A 17,111-nucleotide genomic window follows, 5' to 3' on the forward strand; every position below is an offset into this window, starting at 1 on the left:
TTACAGGACCAGCATGTTCTATTATTAATGCTTTTTCTTACAATATCATAAATAGCAGATCATGGTTAAGTAAACGCGATGCTTTACAATATAATATTGTTTTTTTTAATCCAATAATAAGAGCACTGAAAATTGTTCCTGGAGAGAAATATTTTCAATCGCTCCAGTGGCGCAATTGGTTAGCGCACGGTACTTATAAGACAGTGAATCGTGAGCAATGCCGGGGTTGTGAGTTCGAGCCTCACCTGGAGCAGTTTTTTTTTATTTTTAAATTATCCTTTCATTTATAAATTCATTGCGCATCGTCGATTATTACGATTGTTACGAACATGTTTTCGACAAAATTAAATACATAAGCGTAAGTTTACGAGTAAGTACATCGTATTATAAAGAAAATAAAATTAAAGAGAGTAGATTATTTACAAGTTTTACTTACATTTATTAGTGTGATTTTATTTTATGAAAATCGAGTTGGCAAGTACCACGCGTCTAATTCTGAACAAAGTTTCAAGCCAAATATAAATAATGCGGTGGATGCTAATATGCTTCTAACAAACGAATCGTTTTTTAAAGCATGAACGACACAGGAAAGGGAACAAGTACAGACGTCTTCGAAGTAACCCGAACCCTTATTCAACAAATAATAATCTGCGGCGCTTTGCCTTTCTTCGAGTTTACGTCTTATACTTTCTATAGAAATAATTATTAATTGCTTTAACATTTAACATTGATAAGGACAGTGGATAACAAAATATACTTGCTTCGCGATATACGCCGAGGGCAATGTGGATCGCATTCATCTGGAAATATCGTAAGTTCTTTCTCATCGATAGGATCGTGCCTCAACGGTTCTCCATTCGGTGTTTTAATTTTTTCACGTTCTAATTTTTCAAGTTCTAATTTTTCACGTTCTAATTTTTCAAGTTCTAGTTTTTTACGTTCTAATTTTTCAAGTTCTAGCTTTTCACGTTCTAATTTTTCATGTTCTAGTTTTTCGCGTTCTGCTATTTCACGTTCTGGTCGTTCACGCTCTAGCCTTCCGCGTTCCGAAAGTCTGGCTGCTGAATCTTCTCTTTCTATGTCTTTAATAGGTTCTTTTACAATCACCTTATCCTCTCCTATGTTACGTAATGATCATATCATTCAAATGTGTGTGTTTGCATTTAATTAATACTTTCCTGAAATGTTTTTAATCTAATACATCTTACAACTAAAGATCATAAGTAAGAAACACGATAAGTCACATTTCTCGTCTTTCACAGAATATCATTTTTAAGATTCGATATATTGTCGATCAATTCTATATAAGAATTGCATTTCCATTTAATTTTGGGACCCTAGTACAAGGAATTAAATTAATATTATTCGTTTCTTCTAAAGCGTTGTGAATGTATGATCTTTGTATTCTTAAAATAATCCATTAGGTTATTTCCTTTCTCAATTATTCCGTATTAAAATAGCTTTTTCTTAGTTACCAAGTGACATAAAAGTTAGAAAATTAATAAGAATGGACTTATCATACTCGTACTGCGTGGTCTTCAATTATGTACCTTTAACAGACCACTGCGTTTCAGATTTTCTTTGGACTTTTGCGATCGAAACTTTCGAAACATCCTCTTTTGTGATGCCTGTTACTATATCTATGACCTTTCCATCTACCTCTCTCTTATAAAGACGACCTACATCACGAGCGTCTTCAAATTCTACGTCTTCTTCCAAATCTGCATCCTTTGAAGGAAAATATTTCTTCGAAAGCCATGGGGCTTCGGTGACTGAAAGCTTCGTCAATTATTTTGGAGCAGTAAGATAAGCAAAAATGTTTTAAACAAAGGGTAACATATATGAATTATACTTGTTTTTTTCAATGTAGCCTTCACCAGGGGACACTGTATCCCGCATGTGGGCATTTAGATTAATTTAAAAAATGGTTTTAAAGACTATAGCAGATAGCCAAAATTTCCATAATCGGACTTTCGATCGAGAAATCGATCTTCTGACAGTTTGCTACCGCGTCATTAATGTTTAACAAATGATTTTCGTGTATTCAATTATCCTATAGCTTCTTTTCTGGTTTGCAACATTCAATGGCCGAACAGGATAGTATCTTTAATGAAAATGTGTTCGACGTCGCCGAAAGGAAATTGCATTGGTGAAGTGAATAGAATATTGGAAGCATCAAGTTTGGTTACTTGCGCGATATCAAGTAATTCGAGTTGTTGTGATAAAGATGTCAAGGTAGAGGAGGAAGTAAAAAGTATCATCCAAGAAGAGGGTGATCTATTGCCTTCGAATTATCTCGATAAAAATATTTTTGGCTTGTTAATACCTGCATTGGAAGAAACACTTATCGAAGCATCTGAACAGAACGTTCTTTGGGTATTGATTTAATGTTGAAATTTAAACAGTTCTTATGACTACGCCTACAAGAAATCGATAAATTATCACAGATCCAGAAATGTCGTTTTAACGGTCTCGATTATATCGCGGAATTTTTATGGAATCGGAATCCACGACGTCCGAAAATATATACACCGCCTTTAAATGTATTTGATATACCGCTATTTAAAGAATATTTACGTTCACAGTAAGCGGAAGAAATTGACATTTATGTGGAAAAATTGATAATTTTATGTATTTTTCATTAATTTTATCTGTAGTCCTAGACCTTATTATCCAAAATCGTGGTTATGGTCTGAGGATGAAGCGGCGTTGCACATACAAAAATATGTTCGCGGTTGGCTTGTGAGAAAACGTGCGAATGTTCAGGAAATGAGGAAATTTTGGAAGGTTGATAATTAAAACAGGAAGGTGGTTCTTCCTGTGTTGTTCTCCATTATTCATTCTAATACTATATTACAATTATATTGATTATTCTATATATTATTTGTAGGATATTGCGGTCAAAAGTCTCTTTGGCAAGGGGGAGATTTATTCTGTACAGTTTCAAAGACTTTTAGGTATGTTTTGTTACAGATTTGTAGTGATAATGATATTAATTGATTTAATTTGCTTGCAGATAACAAACAAAACGATACAAAGCATGAAACAATCGATGAAGATTTTATTCGTTGTGAAAAATACCGGTCGACGATTGCGCACACATATAATCCAATGCGAATATTAAATGAAAAAACACGCACGTTTTAAAGATCATATGGATCATATGGAGGAATTCCAATTAAAAAGTGCTTAATCTTTATTATTAAATTACAAGATACAATGCACATATTGTATCAATCATATTCACGATGCATCCTCCTGCTTAATATTGTTGTATAAACTAGGACTTACTGGGTTTCCTAATCCCATTTTTATTTCAACCGTAGGAGTTTCATTTTCTTCGGCAACTCTATAACTTTTAATGCCTAAAGTACTATATACAATTTTTAATTTTAAATCAGGAGCATCTTTTCCTTGTTTCTCCGTTAATATCTTTTTCAAAAGAGGTGGAAAGTCGGTTGTTCGCGGCATGAGTCTTAGCTGCTGTACTTTAGTTTCGTTTGTATATTTTGCCTCTTGATCCTTGGGAATCAACACATAATCTGGTTTATAGGTTGCTCCATCCATCTGTACTAGCGTAGGAGATTTTTGACCTCTGAAAACTTTTTCCACCAATACCATCACTTTCCGTGGGTCCTAAACGATGCGAGTCTACTTTCAATAATCTGTCTATATCGTTACATTGACAAACATAATAATAATAAAAAAAATGTACATGTATATGTTTTGAAGTATCTGGTAAGCCAACAACTTTCAATATCCTCATGTAAGATACTTCAGGATATCTTTGTTGAGCACTTCGTATTACGATTCTACCTACGCCATGGTTCTTCAAATTTCCTAATATTTCCCATAGTGGTTTGCCCTTAAAGGTATGTGTCCGACCAATATATTTTATCACCATGATTGTTTTGACTAATTTCTCCTTCACAGAGATGAGGTTAGGTTTCTGTCTCTGTGCTCCATCGGTCAATGTTACGCCACGTAGCGGTAAGTTTAGAAATTATATTCAATTTTATTACCGAAGTTGATGAAATCAATACATGTAAAGAGATTCGTTTTCGCAATTTTTCTTGAATTTTTCACTGCAGTACGACATATTATTACAATTTATTTTAAATGTTTGCTTGTTTAATGGAATGAGTCGTAGGAATGTGAAGTAGTATGGAGTAGTATGATAAAGCGTTAAATATGATTACATAGTATTTATTAGAGTTGCGTAACAAAGAAATTGCAAATAAAATGCAGTACTAAACGATCCGAATGTACTTCGAATCACGTTCAACGAAATGAATGAATATTATTACATCTGACGCAAGATTATTAATCAATACAAAAGAATAATTAGAATTAATTTACTTAACGATCTACACATTCTTATAATACATTATAAATATTATATATCGTAAAATCCTCGAATCTCTGTGTTATAATCGATGAACAACGATGTCGTATTATTATTGGGACCTAGAGCGTAAATGAAAATGAAATAAAACGAAAATCGAATTAAGCAATATAAATAATCATAGCGTCGAGGTAGCGAATGATTTCTATCGTGATGCGTTAATAACGATTGATAATTTGTTGAATCCAATCGAGATAATAGGAAACCCGAGCATATACTCCAGGAACGCCAGGTTGTCCACAGCCAATTCCCCACGACACGATCCCTGCCAATTGCCAACGACCATTCCGTTCGCAAACCATTGGTCCACCACCATCACCTTTGCAAGCATCTTTTCCTTCTTCTCCACCAGCGCAAATAAATCCAGAATGCAAGTTAAAACTTGGACCTAATCTGGTTCGTCGCATTTGCTGTTCGCAGACCGGGTTGCTCACCACAGGCACGTCGACTTCTTTCAAGATATTTTGGTATTTTCCGAAATCGCCAAAAGCGTCTTTGCCCCAACCGGTTGTCCAGCATCTGTTTCATGGCGATAATTTAGTGAAAAGAAATCGTAGAGATGCATTTGAGAAAGGGAGAAATTATAATACAGTGGCCGGTTGTAAATAGAGATATTTCTGAATTTGTAAATTCAACTAATTGTACTAATTGTCGAAGGTTTTGTACCTATCTTTCTTTATAGTATAAAATAAGATACGTTTCTTGTACTCCGAAGCACCACGAGCGTAGAACAGATTTTCAATTTTTATTTCGGAATTACAGCTAGCGTTTGATTAAATGAACTCCCAAATATCCGCGATCTTGATAATTACTAACCGAATGAAGTTGAATTTTTACTTATTTTATACCTAATTAATAAATTATCGCTAGCTAAGGCACCTACCTGCTTCTGGTGAAATCGTCGCGTTTGTCCGGCAAACAAGCAGGACTAATGTGTGGATTCTTCTGAAAATCTACATCGTGATCGATCCTCAGTATCGCGATGTCATTGTAAAGAGTACCAGCATAGAATTCGGGATGTACGTGGACATTGGCAACATCACGTTCTATGTAAGGATAGAATTCAACGTCGTGGTTTACGTCCCATTCTCCTAGTCGAACGCGAAGATCTCGTGCTGCATAGGTTTTTACGCAATGCGCTGCTGTGAGAATGTGTCGAGGAGAAACGAGAGTACCACCACATACGTACACGCTTTCCGTTGGATCTTTTTTGAGTATTGCCACTTGCCAAGGATATTCACCTATCGAAACGGATTAAATTCGCATTATTGGTTTCGCGCGACAAACGAAGAAACGTGGAGTCAAACAGCGTAAAAATCGGCAAATCGACAGAAACGGAGTTGGCATGCTTTTTTCATGCCATTCTCGAATGTGGAAGGATCGAAAGAGCAACGAAATGGACGTTAGTTTCTCACCGAATTCAGAGTCACCATCGACGTAAGAGGGTGTCTTGATTCTTCCATTTATTCCCTGAGTATATCTGACTCCACATTGACCTGGTCGTGGCTTCCTCGACGGTTGTCTTTGTGAACAACAAACGTAGCCAGGGCCGCAAGCTCGAGAGGAACCGATGTTTAGATATTGTCTCTGTCGAGAAATCATGATTTTCGTTTGAAAATATCCGATCTCCGCCACACCAATTGAGAGTCAACCCATTGATATACTAACTTTTTCTCCATCAAAGTTACTATTTTTCGACGATCTTTCCTTAAGTCTACGGTACTCACTTAGGTTTTCGTTCATTGTGAAATGCCGAACGTTAGAAAGAACGACGATTAACAATCAACGTGCATTGCGCGTGTAATGGGTTACTCACAATTCAATTGTACTTATTAAGGTGGCAATTGTACGTACACAGTACGCACAGTTCTTTCTCCATCGTTATTAGCATTCGACTGCGATCAGTACACGCCGATACTTACCTCCGTTATATCTTCTGGTAATTGGAAATCGCGCGTTGATTCTACGTCACGCTTTCTTCTGTTCGGAAACGAAACTTTCCCAGCGGTTCTTTCTTTCGGAACCGTTCGTCCATTCGCATCAACAGCGTCCGTTTTACCATTGCTACGCGCGTTACTACGATAATAGTCGTCGTAATCATAATCGTAATCGTCATCGCCGTCTCGATAGTAATCGGAATATTCGTGGCTATAGTGAGGTTCATGGTGACCCGCGTAATGATGGGGAGGATAGTGAGGTTTTACGTAATACGGTTTCTCGTGAAGCTCGATAGGCTTGGAAGGATAGTAATGCGGCGCATAGTTGGGCCCGTAATTTTCGAACAGCGTTTGCTTCTTGTGAGTGAGCAGATGACCGAGTTTCTGCACGATATTTCGATTAGGCGTTACGTGAAAATTTACAAACGGTTTTACCACTTTCTCGCCGTACTCGTCTTTGGTGAATTGTACAGCTAGCAGAGGATTCACGGAAACCAGGCCTAAATTTATGCCTTGATCGGCGGAACCGTACCCTGCGTACGGATTTACCAGGACATTACCACCGTAAGGATTAATCGGGTACGGGCCACCGGTTTGCGGCAGACCGAAACTGATCCCCCAGGTCGGCTTGAGGTTTAATTTCGAAGAGTCCAGATCGCTAGCATCGAGTCTCTGCAACCAGAGAGTCGAACAGACTGTATGCGAATAGAGACCGAGTTTCCGTATTTTCATATTTCTAATATTTTTGATAGTTGATTTCGTTCGAAATTGCGACGATCAAAACTCGGGATCTGTTCTATTCGAAACGAAACGAAACGACGACGACAATACGTACGATTATAACGCGACTATTTCTATGACACTGTTTTTCATAACTATAAATCCACCTTCAAATTTTCAAGATAACACTCGACAAGATCTGATTAGTATCTGAATCGTTAACGCGCTTATAGACACTAAGACTCATTAATTTGATAAAAACTGAAATTGTTTATAAATTTTAGGTGGTTTTTATGGCCTATGAGTTGCAGTTGCAGTGTACTTAGGATCTAGAAAAAATAACGAGATTCGAGAACACCCTTACCCCTTCTCCGCTCGACTTCTTTCTGCCTTCGATGCTTTCGTCACTAGGTGCCTCCCTCTTGTTCCTTACGTTCTCCTGCGCCTGCTTTGGTTGTTCCTCTTCGGCAGAAATTTGGTGGAAAGCGTTCGAATCGACTTCACCATTCTTCGCTATTTGCACGATCGCAGATGTTTCGTTCGCGTTCTTTTCTGCCGTTGCTGTTGCCTCAGCTTCGATATTCTTGTTCAAATTACGGGGATCAATGGGTAGGAACAAGTCGTCCTTACGTCCTGCGTGCTCGCTCGGACATTGGTCGTACGGAACACAAACGCAGTCTCCAGAATATCCCGCGGAGAAGTCATTTCTAAAGTCATTGCCGTTACTATTTCCATAATTGAAGCTGTTAGTTGATCCAGCAGCGATATAATCGTTAGAGGAGGAATGAACGGCGTTGGAAGAAACGTAATTGGTCGCAGTGAAGTATTTGCCAGGCTTGTAGCCTTCTGCTTTGCCGTAGGTGAAGTCTCGCGTTGGTTTTTCATAGATGGGATACTTGTCCGCGTAGCTGCTCGCCGACGAAGAACCGAATACATTTGCATCGTTGCTCGATTCTTTCACTTTGAATGCCTTTTTATAGTCGTCCAGATCTTGGAAACTACCACCAAGAACTCCAGAGTTAGGAATATCGTAAGTTGTTCCTATATTTCCATAACTGGACCCGTAACTGAGAGATGCGGCACCTTGGCTAATCGGATTCGCGCCAAATGTCGGTCCACCAGCTATTGTTGCGCCAGCGGCGCCATCAGAGTGGTGGTAATGATGGTGGACGTGTTGTTGAACCGCGTCAGAACCGATAGATGGTCTCAACGCTATTTGTTTCTTGTCGATGAACTGACCGTTGCTCTCGAAGTCGAAACCTTCGTTCAGTGATCCTGCTTCGTAGACCGGTTTCGAGGAGAATGACGAAAGGCCGGGTTTTTTGAACGCAGGATAAGAACCAATTAGACTGGGCGAAGGTCCGAATGATGGGGGATGTGGAGCCCCGCCGACTCCGTAGATCACTTCCGGTGGCGGTCCGGAGGAAACGAAACTGGACGACGGCGGTGGTCCTGGTCTCGTTGCTGGACTGTATGGTCGTTTTACTGGAATGGCTGGTAGAGGTCTTCCAACGGGTTTGATGGTCACGGGTTGGGCGTAGATTATATCTTGAGGATATATTCCGCGATGAGGGGAATAATACGGGCGACGTCCCTCGACGTTTTCACACTGCGAGATATTAGAATTTTACTTATCCATCCTGTACTTTTTATCGAAGAGAACGTCTCGTGAAGGAAAATAGATCGCAAGTGACTTTCTTTTCGCGATTTTTGTATTTCTTTTTTGCTTTAGATATACGCGATAAAGTAACTAAAAGATATTGAATCGATCGTTCTACTTTGCACTCACGTTCATTAAGCCGAGAGAACACAACTTGTCCCTGATGTACGTCCGAGCGATCGTCTCATTTCCCAATTGAAGGGCGTTCTTCACCTCTGGGTCTGCGTACAGTTGATCGAAACCTTCGATATTGCGACCCTGTCGATTAGAGACAAGAATTTCATCGACCACCGATTCCACCTGTGATAGAAATAATTGGTTCGTTACTTGAAACAATTAAGAAACTCTGGTTGTATTAACAAAATTTTAAATTAACAAAATTTCGCTGCAAGTAAGATTCGTTACGATGGTGTTAATTTTGCTATTTACCGATCGCTGCTCGGTAGGTGGATCGATGATTTCTATATTTCCGTTTGCATCTAAGATAGCTCTTTTATCTTGAGTCTGTCCTGTGCCTTGATCCTTGGATTCACTGGTCGATATCGCGTCTTCCGTTTGCCATGACCATTCAGGGTTGTTCACTGGTACTTGCGTTGCAAAAGCATGCACCACTATCCCGAGTAACCAAACGAACCGCAGCATCATTCTGAGGGAGGAAATCGATGGAAAATCACTATCGATTCGCGTTCAAGCGCAATTGCGGAGAGTGTTTGAATCGAAGAATCGCTTCGCGTCGAAAGTGTACTTTGTCTATCCCTAATTTGTTTCAGTTTGTGAGAAGAATCGTTTCTTTTTATTATTACTTATTAATAATAAAACTATCATCAACACTGTAAGCTTTATTTCTTTAAGTCTGCCAAAAAAAATTGTTCTTCGATGATTACACACTTTTTGAGCTGATTCTGTAAGAAAGATCCGATGCGCCAAAACTTGAGAGCAATTTTGTCGCTCGTAACGCAAAACGCGAAAGGGTTAATTTAATATCGATCGATGTTAAAGTCGCGTCTAGTCACTTACCTCGAGTTTCTAGGAAAAAGTATTCGGGCTTGTTGATCGCGATAATTAGACGGCGATTCAAATAGAAGAAAGTGCCACGGAAAGAGCGAGATGCCGGTGAGTCGTACGAAGGACTCAAACAATAGTGACGGTCGACCGACAAACCGACCAACGAAAGCGAGAGGATGTTGGGAGAAAGTCGCTAAACTGGTCTTTGCGCGATACTCTTATACATCTATATTAGCATGTGTCTTCCAAGTGGGCGCTCTTTCGAAAATTTCGACCGCGGTGAAAGTTGTTACGTAATACTTGCTCGATGTAAACAATTTGCTTGTCGTCCGTCGAATATCGAATAGAATGTCGAAAAAATTGATCGAGAAGTCGAGAGTATCATTAAGTTGGATGAAAGTGCATTGAATTTTATAGAACTCGGGTATAAGAGAAAATGAAAGAAATAGAGAAAGTGGAGGCTATAAAAATTTGAAGAAACAAGAAAAGAAGAAACCGGTTTAAACTTCTTACCTTAGACGTTATCGTGTTTGTTGCGATTTAAACTTATTGTCACTAATCGAAGATCTTTGTAACCGGTAGTCCGACAGGGAATGTCTGCGATGCGTCGAGTTTTGCTCTCTAACCAAACGCTTTCTCCATGAACGAGGTTACTCTGCGCGTTCACCGATGCCATTCGTATCTTATATAGACGTCCCTTTCGGAGATGCTGAGACCCAAGTAAAAGAAGTTACGGTGGGGTATGCTTGTGACTCATAGCAGCCGGACATCCGTTTCGGATAGGTTCCTCGAATTATATCGTACTCTTGCAGCCAACGCTCGAACGAAATTCGCGCCACACGGTACGACGGTAGTCATAGAACGTTTGTTCTCTTACTGTTCAATTTCCTAGTTATAATTACGTTCTAAATGGATCTTCTATTAAAGGAAATATCGATGAATAGAAATCGGAATCGCGTATTCCGTGATATTCCCTGCTTGTAATTTTTTTGATATTATACGGGCATGATCCTGTGGGAATGACGTCGATATATCTGGAATCTGCGTCGATGAGAATTGAATCGATAATGAAGGAAAAGAATAACGATAGGATGCGTAGATGCAAATTTATCGATCGATCGGGGTCGAGACACGGATGACGCGAGGTAGGCAGCATAGTTGCGTACAAATCTACGCAAGCACATTGAGTAACTTGGGATTTTCGTTAATAGACTTGCGTAACGTTGACCACCGCGCCTTCTCCTTTAAAAACAAACCGACCTTACAGCTAAGCATCGTTCTATTCGGTTAATTATCCAGATATAGCAAACAATTGTACGTTTTTTGATGCTTGAAAAACGAATTAAACCGTGATTTTAGTGATTTTAGTGATTTTAGTTAATCGTCGAAGGAAGACGATAAATGATTGCGCTCACACCGTTACGACGTCGAATGGTCCTACTATCAAATGACAGAATTTGATTCGAGTTTTAGTTTATAAACCCAACGCGTATTACGATTTGGTGAAAAAGCACGGAATACGTTGCGGTTATAAGAAAGTCGATGGTTTCTCTCCTATTCCGCGACGATGGGAAAGTAAACGAACCATTGGTCCAGCTGCACAGCGTTCCACGTTTTGATGCTTCGACTTTTTAATATGTCTGTGATGCTAAAATTTTTCAAGCCCATAGTTACGTTCGTACGCCTCCACAACGACCATTTTCGTAGCAGGTTGTTCCATATCGCTCTTTCGAGATCCGGGAGAAAGCGCTCCTTGCTTTACCCAAGTCCCGTCATCGATTTGACAAATGTCGAAAAAGATTGCTCGCCATTGTTTCGTTAGAATTTTCCTCTTTTCAACGATAGGTAAAGTCAAAGCCAGATTCGTTTGCGAGCAACGGTAAAATGTCGAGCACGGATACGGCACTGTGCAGCATCGAGCTGTGTTCGGTTACGCAATCCGGATTTTCCACCCTCTGTCGTAACCCTCTGGATTTTACGCGTGCCGTCGGCTGCAGTGAAATCGCCGTTGAATTATGTTCTCTGCGAAAGTTTCTGGGAAAACCAACGAATCGAGGGAACGTTTCCAATTATCGTAACTTATTTACACCGAGAGCAACCGGTAATAAGCGAGTAAAGATTACGAATTATGGATTACGCATGACGGTCAGAGCGTATTGTCATTCCTTGTGCATCGTCTTCGTGTCGCGATGGAAAGAGTTTCGTTGACGCAGTGAAAGCGGCTTCTATTTTCACTTTCGATTTCGATTCACGTTTAAGGAAGCGAAAAGGAAGGGTACAGATACTCGGACAAAGTTTCGATTTTATGAACTGATGTATATTTCAAACGAATTAACGTTACGTGATTCGAGCGAATTTATCGATGCACGATACATGGAGAGGAGATGACTGGTGAGAAGGGAAGCCGTTTTCTGCATGTTGGTACGTTAGGGGATGCGTTACCGCCTGAATCCCAGAACGAACGATGATTCACGATTCACGAAGTCAGTAGATAATGCGATATCCGTGCTGTTCGATCGAGTAAGTGGATGGTGCTGCTGCTAGTTCGAGTGGCGCCAGCGCTGGCAACGCGTAAGCGTACGCGGACACCTGGAAAGAAATCAAAGTTATCTTGAGCGTGTGATAGATACTCGAAACGAACGGCTTGTTAGCTGCTCGGTCGAACACGGAGTCTTACAGACCTGTAGAGGCGAGAGAATGGGGGCCGCAGCTACGGAGGTCGCTAGAGGTGCTACCAGATGCGATAGTTTCGTTGTCGAGGCTGGTGTTTTTATCTCGGTTATCGTGGTGAGAGCCTTTGCGGATGCGGGAGACCTCGCTGTAGCCAATGCCGAAGGTGACGAAGCTAGAGCCGGTGCTAGAGCCGGTGCTGGAGCCGGTGTAGGGGTTGGTAGGGGGATGGAGTCGGCGGAAGTTTCCTGTTTGGCCGTCGATGGAGATGTTGGAGCGGCGTTAGTCGCGGCGACCGCGACAGCTAGAATAATCTATAAAGACCGGCAGATGATTCTTTTCCGATAGACCAACGCAGTTATGATTCGGTCGGTTTTTTTTTTTTTTTTTTTTTTTAGAAAATATTAATATCACGAAGCTCGGAAAGCTTTACTCACGAATTTAAACATGACGAGTCCGAGCTTTCTGTACACACGCTTCGAGATGCTGCTTTATTTCTGGTCGAGGATCGACTCGAACCTCTCGTACTTATAGAGATCTTGGAGGTGCTGTAAAAAGGAAACCCGTCCCTGTCCGCGAGTAGGGAACGCAAGTCCCTACGCATCTTTGCATTCCGCTACGACTTTAGGGGCGGGACTTATTCTGTAACGTGGCTTCACCTTGAACCTGCATGAAAAATCTTAGGGAACGTTCTTTTCCCCTACTAGCTCGATACCCGGTGGTTCATCGAATAAGCAAGACTATCTTCTCGCATATTTTCGAACAGAATTTCAAAAATATATCAAAATGAAATCCATCGAAATCGAAACACAGTCGTCGAAATGACGTAAAACTTTTTGTTACGATACTTAATTTATGTATATAGATCGGCACGTTAAAATCGAACGGTGACGTGCTCGCGTATCGTCTAATTTTGCACCAAAGAAATCTTCCACAAAGAGCGATGAAGGAAGAATAACATTGTCAAGGAATAATAGTCGGAACGCAAGCTCGGGGATAATGAATATCGTCATGTTTATATCACAGCGAGCACACCAGTTGTATATCGGATTGGTTGACACAAGCGGGCGAAAGCCCCTGTGATGTAATACATGGTCGTCGAGATGCCATGAAAATTCTCTTCCACTATTATCCGTTTGATAATACAAATCGATGCATTGAATTTGTTGCTTCTATATCAGGTTTGTTAATTAAACAGCGTTGTTTTTAACAAACAGGATAACAAGGTAACAAGATGTGTCCTTTTAATCGTTTTATTGAAATTCTTGGAGACGAAGGACAATACAGATATAAATTTTCACGTAAAACATTGTAACGATCGCCTTAGGCGAAGAAGGGATAAGGGCGTGCCCGTTTGGACGACAAAAATCGAGTTTGCGATTGTAACCGGTTCGCAGGTCGATCTGGGTACTTTGCTCGTCCTTAAACTCGAGGCCAAGCGAATTTCCTACCGAGGAAATTTTTCACATATCGACGACGCTCCGTTCCTCCTATACTTTCCGTTTCATCGTTCGAATTCACTCAAATTCTTCGCTTCTTCTGAAATCTTTATCAAATTGCAAAATAAATTTGTCGATTGCAACGATTTTTAAATCCAATGTTGAACTCGTAGAATAGATCGTGGAAATTGGATCGTGGTTAAACGCGACGAAAAGAACAGTTTCGCGAAAGTAGCTGCATAAAACATAGAAGAATACGAGCTACCAGTAGGAACTAGGAGACGAGTCATTCGACGAAACAGCGATGAAGGAAAGAAAGAGACACGAGCGTTTAAATTGAAAATTAGCAAAAATTTATTGACGATAATTAGCCGACAGCGTGGATCTTCGAGTCATGTCCGATGCCGGATGGAACGATCTCGTTATCGACGTGATCGGAGAGAGCACGGTCGACTAGAGCGGCTGGAGATGTGGACCCGTCGTTTGATCGTGGTATAGCGTGGTTCAGTATGCGGCGACGACCGGAGCGTGAGCGAGGACGGTTGCGGCTGGTGCAGCAGCGACGATGGGTGCGGCGGTCTTGACGACGGCGGCGGTGGCCACGGGAGCAGCGTAGTAAGGAGATGCGGCAACTACCGGGCTCTTGACGGACACTTTGTAGGTGTTGGCGTAGCTGGTGGCGACAGGCACTGTGTGGGCGACAGCGAGTGGTGCGGCGGCGACGAGCGGCGCAGGATGAATCGCTGGTGCAGCCAGGAAACCTGGTGCAGGTTCCGGTGCTGGAGCGGCCAAGGCACAGGCGAAAAGAGCGAAAAGAGCGACGAATTTGTACATGGTTGCGAAGGTAGTTGCGTCGTTGCTCGATCAAGAGACTCGGAGAAGCTTCGTGCTATAACAGCTGAGATCGCTGAGAGCAGAATGATGCTTGACAAGTCGAGTTGCTGCCCTTTTATTCCTCCAAGTTGACCTCTCCCACCAAGAACGGGTGTTTCGATCATGCACTTGCACACAATACCCACTCCAGCCGATTCGACTAGTCCTGAACGAGATTATCCTACCACTCTTCCCACTACCTTCGTTACTATAGACATATTCAGGGTCCTTTCGTTTCGGCTCGCACTCCATGTGGGGAGAACACTGTCAAGGACCGAGGATCCTGATCTGGATCCGCGTGCAACGTACTCGAAAGACCCCGTACTTTTTTCGCGTTTTCGTTATCGACGAATACCATCGTCTACCCTATGCCGATCGACTCCTTCTCTTCCTTATCGTTTGCTCGATGAGCGTATCGCATGCACCTATGTCCAAGTTCGAATCGAACAGATTCGAACGAGTTCACCCTGTACGAAAAGCGGTGACTGTATCGGCCGATTATAGGATCCATCGTCCATATCTATAACGAGCAAACACCCCTCGTATTTCGAGATAATTTCAGTTAGTTAACCGACCGTTCGCTAATTAATATACGCGAATCCCATCCCGTAATCCGGTCTCTATTTCCACGCTAACGTAACCCACTTGTGCCGATCGAAGTTAACGCCGGTGCCGATTACGTTATACAGGCGTGTTTACTTCGAACAGCAATGCGATTACGTAACAATTGGTAAGCCGTGTTTTAACGCCCACTCCGCTAGCTACCGAAACGCGTCGCGACGCAGGCCTACGTGCGTCGGAGTCGTTTAGAAGGTCTCTTACACCAGGCTAGAGACAAAAGAAGCGGGGATGTGACACCGTTTGCGAAACCGACGACGATCAACTCGATTCCACAAAATCCATGCATGTGTTCTCGTAATTCGCCTGGCGTTTGCTTCTTCCCGGAACCAGTTCACCTCATCTAAATCTTTCCTTCCTTTTCCTCTCTTTTTCTCTCTCTCTCTCTCTTTCTCTCTCTCCCTCCCTCTCCTTCGCTCTCATCAATCTTTCTCATTTGTCAACGACTGTCCGCCGACCGCGTATTTCGTAGCAAGGTCGCGTTTCGTAAACGTCTCTTTACTCTGGTGAACGCCATCCGACAAAGTTCGTCCTCCACGAGCTTACGCTTTTTTTCATCTTTGATACTTGTTTCGACCTTCGCCGACGACGCTCGTCCATTAGGTTTTGGTCGGTGTAGAGAACGGGTCGATCGTCGGAGGTCGAATCGGTATAAGAAATGGTCCGATACGAGATCGCCGATAGCCGTGAGCCTAGCAACGCCCAAATCCGGAAGGCCTTGGCCTCCCGACAGATATCGTGCAAAGACTTTCGGATTACGGCACCAGACAGGATTTTCGAGACTCTCGACTGGCGTCGTTAAAAGTTAACCAGTTCTTGCAGATGGGGGATGCTTCGCTATAAAAGTGACCGCCGTCCTCGAGCTTCGAATCACTCGAGGTTTATAGCGATCGCGGATAATGTCGCGTTTCGCGCGAGTATCGTACTTTGGCGACTTTGTTTCTTGGTTATCGTTTGATCGAAATAAGCCGGTGATCCACCATTGCACCGCTTTTGACGTTTATCGTCGTCTGAAATTGCGATAAGTACGTGTTCGTTACGACTATCGTCTATCGTTCTATATAGATTCTGAAGTTACAGCGTGTTAGGTCAAATCCTGGTCACCTCGACAAACAAATTTCCAAGAATCGATAGTAACGGTCTATTTTCATCTGCTTTGGTTATATTTGCACGCTCGTAACGCTGTGTTTGTCATCGCATGTTCGATACAAATACTTACGGTTACATATTAGATTCATGACTGATACGATTTTGCTGGCAAATTATCACCTGTATAACATAGCAGTTACGTGCATAAAAAAGACGACGCGTATTATACGAGATCGCGTTATGACTGGACTGGATTACTAAGAGCAAGAGACAGAAATAGGTTTTGAAAACTAACGAAACTACCGTTCTGGGTAATTATACAGTTCCGTGACATTTTCTCTTATAAAATTAACATTTTGAAAATATTTTCCAAGTGGATATTTTGTAACTTTCGCGTATTATTTTCAGGTTTCTTTCAAATTTCACTAACGTTGGCGAAATTTTGGAAAATCCGCGAATAACATATTCTTAAAAGGTTTCTACGTGCGTGTGAATACTTTCCCGAGCGATTGTAGGTAATTTGAGCAACTCGAACCGGGTTTAAGGGATAAAATTGGAACGGGTTGTAACACGAGAGTCGAGAGGAAGAAATTGCGGACGAAAGAACCGAAAAGATGTATAGACACGATAAATAACTTGCAAAGCGAGGTCTTGAACGCGACGTTGTCTGTTCGTGCCTCGCCAACCGCGAATGT

General features: G+C 41.6%; 6 protein-coding genes and 1 non-coding gene across 9 annotated transcripts; 2 read left to right on the forward strand and 5 right to left on the reverse strand.

Moving 5' to 3' along the window:
• Window positions 1–160: 160 nt before the first annotated feature.
• Window positions 161–253, forward strand: Trnai-uau. Its single transcript is given in 2 exon segments — window positions 161–198; window positions 218–253. It is a non-coding gene; the product is annotated as a tRNA-Ile (tRNA).
• Window positions 254–714: 461 nt separating this feature from the next.
• Window positions 715–1,907, reverse strand: LOC117206809 (uncharacterized abhydrolase domain-containing protein DDB_G0269086-like). Its single transcript, XM_033446468.1, has 3 exons — window positions 1,853–1,907; window positions 1,551–1,772; window positions 715–1,118 (listed from the first exon to the last, which is right to left on the reverse strand). Exons 1-3 carry the CDS (start codon window positions 1,905–1,907, stop codon window positions 715–717), a joined length of 681 nt encoding a protein of 226 aa, XP_033302359.1.
• LOC117204256 lies at window positions 1,591–3,142 on the forward strand. Its single transcript, XM_033441488.1, has 4 exons — window positions 1,591–2,376; window positions 2,448–2,584; window positions 2,658–2,787; window positions 2,891–3,142. The coding sequence occupies exons 1-4, from the start codon at window positions 2,110–2,112 to the stop codon at window positions 3,122–3,124; spliced, it is 768 nt and encodes a 255-aa protein (XP_033297379.1). The 5' UTR covers window positions 1,591–2,109; the 3' UTR covers window positions 3,125–3,142.
• Window positions 3,143–3,164: 22 nt separating this feature from the next.
• Window positions 3,165–4,006, reverse strand: LOC117204262. The gene is made up of 2 exons (XM_033441502.1): window positions 3,716–4,006; window positions 3,165–3,636 (listed from the first exon to the last, which is right to left on the reverse strand). Exons 1-2 carry the CDS (start codon window positions 3,902–3,904, stop codon window positions 3,244–3,246), a joined length of 582 nt encoding a protein of 193 aa, XP_033297393.1. The 5' UTR covers window positions 3,905–4,006; the 3' UTR covers window positions 3,165–3,243.
• Window positions 4,007–4,344: 338 nt separating this feature from the next.
• Window positions 4,345–12,303, reverse strand: LOC117204232. 3 transcript variants are annotated; one of them, XM_033441454.1, is made up of 8 exons: window positions 10,241–10,994; window positions 9,152–9,368; window positions 8,852–9,022; window positions 7,427–8,671; window positions 6,328–7,014; window positions 5,821–5,992; window positions 5,289–5,646; window positions 4,345–4,924 (listed from the first exon to the last, which is right to left on the reverse strand). In XM_033441454.1, exons 2-8 carry the CDS (start codon window positions 9,365–9,367, stop codon window positions 4,564–4,566), a joined length of 3,210 nt encoding a protein of 1,069 aa, XP_033297345.1. In that variant the 5' UTR covers window position 9,368; window positions 10,241–10,994; the 3' UTR covers window positions 4,345–4,563. The 3 variants fall into 3 exon arrangements, with proteins under 3 accessions (XP_033297345.1, XP_033297338.1, XP_033297329.1); XM_033441447.1 differs by lacking the exons at window positions 6,328–7,014; window positions 10,241–10,994 and adding an exon at window positions 12,170–12,303; XM_033441438.1 differs by lacking the exon at window positions 6,328–7,014.
• LOC117204271 (early nodulin-20-like) lies at window positions 12,178–12,895 on the reverse strand. Its single transcript, XM_033441529.1, has 3 exons — window positions 12,835–12,895; window positions 12,409–12,711; window positions 12,178–12,316 (listed from the first exon to the last, which is right to left on the reverse strand). The coding sequence occupies exons 1-3, from the start codon at window positions 12,844–12,846 to the stop codon at window positions 12,212–12,214; spliced, it is 420 nt and encodes a 139-aa protein (XP_033297420.1). The 5' UTR covers window positions 12,847–12,895; the 3' UTR covers window positions 12,178–12,211.
• Window positions 12,896–14,166: 1,271 nt separating this feature from the next.
• LOC117204280 (cuticle protein 38-like) lies at window positions 14,167–14,876 on the reverse strand. Its single transcript, XM_033441541.1, has one exon. The coding sequence runs from the start codon at window positions 14,668–14,670 to the stop codon at window positions 14,341–14,343; it is 330 nt and encodes a 109-aa protein (XP_033297432.1). The 5' UTR covers window positions 14,671–14,876; the 3' UTR covers window positions 14,167–14,340.
• Between the last annotated feature and the right edge of the window lie 2,235 nt (window positions 14,877–17,111).

The sequence above is a fragment of the Bombus bifarius genome, unplaced genomic scaffold (genome assembly GCF_011952205.1).
Source record: "Bombus bifarius isolate JDL3187 unplaced genomic scaffold, Bbif_JDL3187 scf7180000007966, whole genome shotgun sequence".
NCBI classification, from domain to species: domain Eukaryota; kingdom Metazoa; phylum Arthropoda; class Insecta; order Hymenoptera; family Apidae; genus Bombus; species Bombus bifarius.